This window comes from Mchenga conophoros, linkage group LG10, assembly GCF_057382185.1.
Source record: "Mchenga conophoros isolate Kocher_MC1m ecotype Shallow Benthic linkage group LG10, M_conophoros_male_GT1.1, whole genome shotgun sequence".
Taxonomy (NCBI): domain Eukaryota; kingdom Metazoa; phylum Chordata; class Actinopteri; order Cichliformes; family Cichlidae; genus Mchenga; species Mchenga conophoros.
This window is the reverse complement of record NC_140535.1, coordinates 2,961,561-2,970,856: the sequence shown is the minus strand read 5'-3', so window position 1 is coordinate 2,970,856 and position 9,296 is coordinate 2,961,561. Positions and strand designations below refer to the sequence as shown.

Sequence of the window (9,296 nt, the reverse complement as noted above, 5' to 3'; positions counted from 1 at the left end):
TACAGATTACATGCCCCAAAATGTATTTTGTAACGTATTCTGTTACGTTACTCACTGAGAGTAACGTATTCTGAATACTTTGGATTACTTAATATATTATTAAGCTTTTTACAGCTACATGAATGTCCTATTGCTGTGTGATTTATTACTGTTACTGAAGGTTACTCTCCACACCAACACCAACTAGATGTTTAAATCTTAATATAAATGAGTAACAGTAGGTGGACATTAGGTAAGGCTGCACTTTTTGCAGCGATCTCGTATAGAAACTATTCCTCGCGTATATAAAACAGGTCCGCGGCTCCGAACCGTAGTAAAGGGACCTCTGGCTGATACGTCGGGTTCGTGTCGGCTCGTAGCTGAAAACTAGCTTTACTTTGTTGTCTGGGTCGACTTTGCTAGCGAGAGACAGAGAGAGGATTTGAAAGGCTGCTCCAACGGGACTTATTGTTTCAGAGGAAAACACGAACACAGCGTACAGTCGAGTCTTAACAGCTTACTTACAGCTGGACTGGTCAGGCTCTCTGTTTGGCTGCAGTGGTTATTATTATATTTACATGCTTCCAGCTCCTACTTTTCCTTTCTCTCCCTCCTCGCTCACAGACACATCACGGGTATGGCAGTCCATTCTCCCTGCAGCACGGACTACACTGCCCATCAGGCTGCATGCTTTAGGGCGATGCCTGTAACACTCTGCCTGTTGCCTTCATGTTAAATCATTTTAAAAAATATTTCTTCACGTCATTGTGAGACGCAAGATTGAGACACGGGCATTTGAGCCTCTTAATGTTTTGTTTGGGTTTCCAACGGCGTGGAATTACCAAACATAGAGAGGGCGTAGCCTAACATATGAAACAGGAAAAGACCGCCATGTAATCCCTTTACTTCAGCAAAGTAACTGTATTCTAAATACCACCTTTTTAAATGGTAACTGTAACGGAATACAGTTACTCATAGTTTGTATTTTAAATACGTAACGGCGGTACATGTACTCCGTTACTCCCTGTCAGGGACCAAGCAGTAAAGCATAAAGGACACAGGTGGTTTTAATTCAAAAAACAGGTTTTATTGACCCAAAAATATGAAAATATATTTAACAAAGCCAAAACTTAAACAGGCAGACCAATAAAAGAGGTCAACTCAATAGACTAAACTCAAGATAATAATTAACAAAACCTCAAACAAACATATGGTAAACTGACCTGCTGAAATGACACACAGGGGGACTTAAATACTGGTTTAGCTAAACCAAATGACACACACGGGGGAAAACAAGATGGCTGCCATATAACCAACTAATACAAAACATTTAAACAAACATGAAACACCCCCAGGCAATGAAGCATGTGGTGCAATCCAATTAGGCTGTCAGCAGTACTTCAGGTCTCCCAGCCCTTTGCCACACCTTTTGCCAGACAGGAGGAGACACCAACCCCCAGGTAACTCAAACAAAGAAAGATGTATTAATATAACATAAAACAGAACTTTGACCTTGCAAGGTTAATATGTGTGCACGCCATATAAACATTGGAAGGTGTGATGGAAAAATGAATACATTTAATAAAGAAACGATATTGAACAATAAATAGAATATTTTAAAGTAGTGACTGTAAATTAAACTAAAGTGAATCAACGGGTGATGAGGTGTGGAGCTTACCATGTGTGGCATGCCATCACACTCCCCAACACTGCCTAGCACTGATATAAAAGTATTACAAAACTTTTCATCAACGTCTCAGCAGGACAGAGAATAAGACCATGATTCATGATGTCATTCCTTCCTTAGGCTACAGTAGCTGCTTTTGGCTGGTTCCAACATCATGATGTGTATCAGTGTGTTTTACACGTGAACCAACACGGTGCAAATGTGGGACACAATTATTTTTGGCACAAAATACTTGGACTATTTTAATGGACGTAGGCACGAAGACACCGCTACTCGGCATCCGCTCTCTGCTGTCATGTTTGGACTACTTGAGCTCAGTTTATTTTTGTTTCTAACTGAAGTGACAAGGAGATAAAGAAGTGTAATGTCACCCTTGAATGTTTGGAGACAGCCTTTACTATGCAGGAGGACGAGTGGGGTAACAATCAGGAAAAGGACCACAGTGGGTCTGTTCTTTCTCAGGCACCGTTGCAGGTCAAATCCAGACGTGATCTCTTCTCTTTCCCGCTGCTGGTCCCCCATGGCAAGCGTCATGTGACACCGCTTTCTGTTGAAGAGGCGCATTACAAATAGAAAGAAAAAACTGCTTCAGAGGGACCGTTTAAAAGAGCAGAGAGATGCTAAAGAGTGGAAAGTCTAGCACAGAGCTACACCAGAGAGTCATTTTCACAGATTATAAAAATGTTGTGCCCCATAACTTTTCATATACTGGGACTAAAAATACTGCAGCTTGTTCTAAATAAAGGGCTGTCTAATGAAAAGGGCTTTAAAAAGTTGATAAACTCAAAAAGAACTTAAACTGTGAAATCGTATATTTAAAATTCATCCAGATATAAGGGAAGGTTTTCTATAAATAAAGAAAAGGCTGTTCTGGAGCCCAGAGGCCACAGTGGTAGCTCCTCTGTCCCTTTTAGCTTTCACCAAAGGCTTCTGGAGCTGATAAGACCCGAGGATCTCAAGCTGTGAGGTCAGATCTGTAAAAGTGACGAATTTCTAAAACTAATTTGGATCATGCAGTAAAAACACTAAACCTGGGGTCATGTGACAACAGGATACCGTGGTGTCTGGAGTCGATCGATAGCTTTTGGTTTCAGGCAGGTAAAAAGGCTGCTTAATAATGAATGTGTGTAATTCATGAACGTGTTAAAAATGGCCCTGTGAAACATTTAGGACGTCAAAGACATTAATCACCAGCCCTGGTTCAGCTCTGTCATCAGGAAATACTGTTTGCTCACAGCAGCATCTGCAGAAAAGCCAAGATCCAAGGTTTACAGCCAGACTGGTCAACTGAGCATTATACCAGATCTGCTACCTTCTGATGGTGCTCGTCCCGAGGTAAATGACATTCAAACACCCAGCTGTCCACAGCAGGGAGTTTTTTTGTCTTCTGTTACTTTGCAGTCTACTCTGATCTGAAAGGTCTATTGTAAGTGCTCAGAGCTGCGGACGGGTTTTTCTTTAGAGTACTTTTGAAAGACATTGAGTACTGAATCCAGAGAACAAGCCAAAGGATGTGTTATGTTAGAGAACCTCTGACGTCGGTGAACATCGGATTCCAGTTTGGCCCTCATCAGAGGTGCTCGACATAGAAATGCATATAGGATCAGTTCACCTGTCACTGTGAGTGCTGTTCAAAGTTGAGTCATTATTATTCGTTAAATGTCTAATTTTTTGGCACAATGTTCAATACTTGCCGTGTAAGGAAAGAGCTCACCTTTCGCTCACCTTTCACCACACTTATCTAAGCCAAAGCCACCAGAGGAATTGTTTTTGTTGTTTTTTAAATCCATAAAAATGCTAGCACCCACCATAAAATCTCAAATATTGCAATAAACATCTGTATAACACTTTTAAAGTTATTAGACCCTCCAAATATGCGTATGGTCTCAATAGTGATCATGCTTCTCTGGTTCCAACTACAATCTGATTTGGCTGCATTTCTAAATGAGGAGGAAGAAGCCAGAAATGTTCCTAAAGTATTCACAAGGTTTCCAAGGTCCACTGGAATTACAGCCCAAATCTGATGCTGACGCAGTCTGATATGCAGACTGAGCAGACATTGTTTGAATTGTTTGACAAAATTTGAACCGTTGATGGAGAGTCAGAGGTCTGGAACCAAGCAAACATTGACCAAAAACATGTATACTGCTCAAAAGTCCCAGAATAACATTAGATATAGACCTCCGTTTTACTGAGTTTATAAGACGCAGTAAATAAACAGGAGAAGCTTCAGCACCCTCCGGACTTCTTCCTCCTAGCGTTTTTCTCGCTCTGCAGGGTCCGATTTTCTGCAAAGCCGCCTCCATTCAGTACGATCAAGGGCGTCGTTCAGGTTGGCGCCGATCTTCTTCACGTCGTCTTTGACTCGGTCCATCCATCGCCTTTTTGGTCTGCCCCTTGGTCGCCGGCCTTGGGGGCTGAGTCGCAGTGCTGTTCTTGTTTTCGTTACTTCTGACCACGAGTCTGCGGACAGCATTTTGTAAAACTGCTGAAAGAAGGCTTCAAGAGCAGCTTCATTTTAGACCAGGGGTGGGCAAACTTTTTGATTCGTGGGCCACATTGAGTTCTAACATTTGACAAAGGGGCCGGAACAGGAGTAGATAGATGGCATGCTTTGAAAACATCACCTCATTGGGGGAAAAATACACATCTTGGGATATGGAGAAAACATGTGCTTTAATTTCCAATGAAAATGAAGAAAAGCATTACAATAAAATCTCTGACTTCGAAATGAGCCTTTAAACACTGAAAATCAAATAAATGAATATTTTATTTTAAAGCACTGAAAGTTCTGTTATCCTTCAGGATATCACATCACTCTCCTCCTAACTCTTTTTTTTTTTTTCCAAAAACGGTAGGAGATGCAGATGTACTTGTCCTGTTCCTTTTATTCAATTTGTTTCCCCGGTGCCAAAAGTCAACAACGACCAGTGCAAGGACGAAACAGTTGCAGCAAGTCAGTCTGTGAAGCGTTATAGTTGATCTGCGCGCACTGTTCATTTTAACAACGTGCGTATCACGGAGAGACACACATTTTAATGGGAGCAGTGTTGTTGGTCTCCTTTTTTAGCCAGCGCATCAAAGTCTGGAGTTAGTTTTGTTGTGGCGATTCTCAGGATTGATCTGAGGTGTAGGTCTGTTAACTTGGATCTGTGGCTGGCTTTGTTGATGTTCATGACGCTGAATGTCTGTTCACACACGAAGGTAGAGCCGAACAAAGCCAACATCATCTGCGCTCTTCGCCTTAGATTTGGAAACGCGGCATCATTGAGTGAAGCATAGAAGTCATTTAGTTTCAGAGAGCTGAACTTCTCTTTTAAGGCAGGGTCAGACTGAAGGTCGATGAGTTCGAGCTGAAGCTCCTCTGGAGCTGTTTTGGGGTCTTGTGACAGAGGAAAGGCCACCAATTGAAGTGACTTGTCAATTTTATCGAAATCCAAAAACCGACGGCAGAATTCTCCGTGCAGTGCATCCAGTGACTCACTGTATTTCTTTACTTTTGCTCCGGCCTCTTTCAGCATGGCTAGTGTAGGAAAATGAGTGAATGACTTGTTCAAAATCTGCCTAGAGAATAAAGCCAGCTTGGATTTGAAGGCTTTCACGTTTGTGTGCATGTCATGCACAAACTGCTCCTTCCCCTGCAGTTTCACATTGAGCTCATTCAAGTGTGAAAATACGTCTGTAGCAAACGCAAAGTCACACATCCAGCTCTTGTTGCTCAGCTCAGGAAATTCATCAGTCTTCCCCTGCCGCTCCAAAAACACGCCAATCTCCTCTTTGAGCTCCCACACTCGTTGAAACACTTTGCCCAAACTCAACCAGCGGACACGGGAGTGATAAAGCAGGTCCTGGTGATCCGCATCAGTTTCCTCCAGGAACGCAATGAACTGACGGTGCTGAAGTCCCCGTGCGCGTATGAAGTTGACAAGTTTCACCACAGGATTCACAACATGATTCAGCTGTAACACCGATTTACATAGAGATTCCTGGTGGATGATGCAGTGGAGGAAAATCACATCCTGGTCAGAGTTTTCATCTTTCACTTTATTCTGGATTCTCCTGAGCAGGCCAACGTTTTTTCCCGTTAAATTTGGAGATCCATCTGTGGTGACGTTAACAAGCTTACTCCAGGGAAGCTTCATGTTTTCGATGGCAGCAGACACTCGTTCAAACAAGTCCTCTCCCCGTGTTTGTCCTTTCAGAGACTCCATTGTCAAAAACTCCTCCGTTATTTCAAAGGTTTCGTTGATTCCTCGGATAAAAATGAGGAGCTGAGCAGTGTCTTTGACATCATTGCTTTCATCCAGTGCTACAGAATAAAAAGTGAATGACTTCGCCTTTTTGTTTAATATGCTGGTGATATCTTCATCTATTAGTTCTACACGGCGAGTCACTGTCCGCCTGTCCACTGATTTTCTCAAATTTGTCTTTGGTCTCCGGGCACAAAATACCTGCTGTCTCTACCATACGTTCTTTTAAAAACTCGCCCTCTGACAGTGGTTTGCTGGCCTTTGCTATTTTGAATGAAAGCATAAAACTGGCCTTGGTACTTGACTCTTGAATGGCAGTTTGACGGTGAAAAAAACTTTGCTGAGCCTTCAAATTAGCTGCCAACTTCTCAGCAGCAGATTCCCGTTCTTTTGTTGAGAGCTTGCTAGCATAATTTGCGTGCTTTGTGGCAAAGTGACGGCTAATATTATACTCTTTAAAAACCGCCACAGTTTCTTGGCATATCAGGCAAACAGCAGATGATCGGTGTTCAGTGAAAAAATATTTAGTTGTCCACTCCTTTTTGAACACTCGACATTCTCTGTCCACTTTCCTTTTCTTGGGTCCGCTCATCTTCATAGAGGGGCGGTAGGTCACAGGGTAAAGTGCAAACGTGGAGTAATAGGCCTACGCCGCTTCACCTCAACAAAGCCAATATATCTAGAGTGCGCCATCTAGTGAGGAAACATCAGAATTGCAGGGGAAATAAAACATTAACAAGGTTAATTTATTAAATTTTTTTCAAGTTTGGCGGACCGGATCAAAACGTTTAACGGGCCGCACGTGGCCCCCGGGCCGTAGTTCGCCCATGCCTGTTTTAGACCAATCGTTTTAAGAGTAGTTTCACTTCTGTATACTGAGTTTGTTTACAAAATTTAAACTTAGGTAGCCATTATCAGTATTTCTGCATTAACGAGGGAGTATAGCCACCTTTCAGTGATGGACCTCAGAAGTTAAGCAAACCATCTTCCAGCTGGTATTTCACCAAAATAAGTGCATGCTGCATACACAGACACCCAAACATAGCCTGATAATCAGCATAGCACGCATTTTATTGTAAGATGGTCATATATTTCCTTTGGAGCTACTGAATACCAAAACACAACTTGGGAAAAAAGAGTTATAGTACGCACTGAAATTAGCCAGAAATGTAGCTAATCTGTTTCCAAGACTCTCAAGAGTGCTAGAAATGTGTAATAAAAGGTTTACAGGATGAGTACAACGCAGCTCTTTATTAGCATACACTAGCTGCCTAATTTGTAGCCAGTCAGTGATACGCTGCATGTTCTCGTTTGCTCCTAAAGTAAATGTATGTAAAAATAAATGGCTAATCTGCACATAGAGAAGAAATACTGGACAAACCAGAGTTGTTCTCAAGACTTAATGACTACATACAAGGGAGCACAATGAAAGTGTAATGAAGTAGGCAGGAACTGGCTGTGAAAATCTGGAACAGGAAGAAGACTATAAAACACTCTGCCAATGGATGACCTGCTGAAAAGGCATTCACGTTTTATAGGCTCTGACGCTCTACTTAGAAAACCATTATTTGTCTGTGAGGGAAAGTTAGACTGCACACAATGGGTTGCTAAAAACTATTGCTTCTACTTACTGCTCAGACATCTGTGTAAAACAGATATTACATATATATATATGTAACCCGGGTTTAAAAGATGCATAAATAGTAAAAGATAAGTGAAGTCTGAGAATATAAATATCAAAGAGTTCATTTATTTAAATTTTCTTGTTTATTAAAAAGGTAAAAGTTCATGTAAAATTATTAAAAACATGTTTGCATTGTTTAAAATAAGTTATCTTTCTTTTCTTGTGAATTGTTTGTGAGAACTGTAATTTCCTACGGGGATAAGGTCTGTGAAGGTAACACAGGGTGGAGAAGGAAAAGGGAAAAAGAGACGAGAGCGCGAGAAGAGGTGGTGCGTGAGTTACACGGAGCATCCGGAGAAGTTACCTTGTTTTTTATGTACTAAGAGTAAGTGTGTTTTGACTTTTCGGACAGATAAGTCACAGTGTCGGTAAGCTAGTGACATAACACGTAAAGTTTCAGCGTGAGTCTGCTGGACTGTGTGCTTTGTTTCTTGCGGCTGTGCACGCATTAAGTTAAAGTGAGGCTAACCCAGCCGTTCGCTGATAAGGACTACTGTAGGCTGCCGTTTCGCTATAGTTGTGGAACGTAACAAGCTGCAGAGGATCGTTACCGAACTGGTTAACGACGGACACACCCCAGATAGTCACTCTGAGTGCCCGCGTCACTCAGAGTACCTCTGGCAACGTGGGAAGCTAAAACAGGTAGCTTGTGGAGCACGTGGAGATCACGGACCTTCCTCATCTTTGTGCTACTGCATTCAGAGCGGAGTGTTTCTGACGGAGCTGAAGACAACTTGTTACCTGGATTAAGCTGGTGGGAATTGCACGTTTCACAAGGTACTGAGTTTATTTATTTATTTTTTGCTCGTTGAGTGAAGAACTTCCGGTTGGGAGATCGTTTTGGATTTATACTGGAGCAATACAGGCCTGCAACGTAGGGTTTATCTCTGCCGGCTTTAGGTTTAGTTTGGGACTATAATTGTTTTATCACTGGTGGTTTACACTGTATGTGTGGAGATTCTGTGTACAGTGGGTAAATTGCTGTGTGTGTTTTTGGTTTGCCTGAATACTGAAATCTGCCATTTTATTATTTTCTTGTTTTCATTGTTTGGTAAATTAAAGGAGGGTTGCAATGCTCTACTTTACATGGTGTATGACATGATTTACTGCACTATAGACACTAGTGTTCATTTTCGCGTGTAGTGCTACTGTTAAGGAATAAGCTTCATTGATCCCAGAAACAAAAGAGAAGTTAATTTAAAACATCGTACGAGAGTACACTAGAAAAAGAACCCAAAGCCCATTTATTTAATGGTATTGAGTAAATGAGGGCTACATAAAATGGAGGCTCCGCTGGGATGTTTTTGGGTCTCATAGAAGTATTAAAGGAGCCACACGCTAAAAAAATAAATAAATTAAAAGTTAACCTACAGTAGCTAGTTTACACTTCTTAGTATTTTTGGCTATTATGAGTATGGCAGACCACACCGGGCTCGCTGCAGAGGTGGTGTCGGGGTGAAGGTTTGGAGGAAGCTAAAGCACTCTTGGTTCTGGTTCCAGAAGAAGTGGAAATAGCCCAGATAGAAGAAACCTTGGAGACTATTAAGTGTCTAGGACGAGTCCGGGTTAGAGGGCGCTTGTTCCACACCCCCTTGAGCTGCCTAATGGTTCTCTGCGAGTGCAAACAAAGTATACCTAAAGATAATGCACCCAAGGAAGTGCTGGACCAGCACAGTGGTGAGAGATGGCCGATAGT

General features: G+C 41.9%; 1 protein-coding gene across 1 annotated transcript; it reads right to left on the bottom strand.

Moving 5' to 3' along the window:
* Positions 1 to 4,701: 4,701 nt before the first annotated feature.
* LOC146565207 (general transcription factor II-I repeat domain-containing protein 2A-like) lies at positions 4,702 to 5,905 on the bottom strand. The gene has a single exon (XM_085290153.1). The coding sequence runs from the start codon at positions 5,875 to 5,877 to the stop codon at positions 4,702 to 4,704; it is 1,176 nt and encodes a 391-aa protein (XP_085146279.1). The 5' UTR covers positions 5,878 to 5,905.
* Positions 5,906 to 9,296: the final 3,391 nt, after the last annotated feature.

Coding starts and splice junctions, on each gene's coding strand:
- LOC146565207 (XM_085290153.1), bottom strand. CDS start 5,877: ATGGAGTCTCTGAAAGGACAAACACGGGGAGAGGACTTGTTTGAACGA.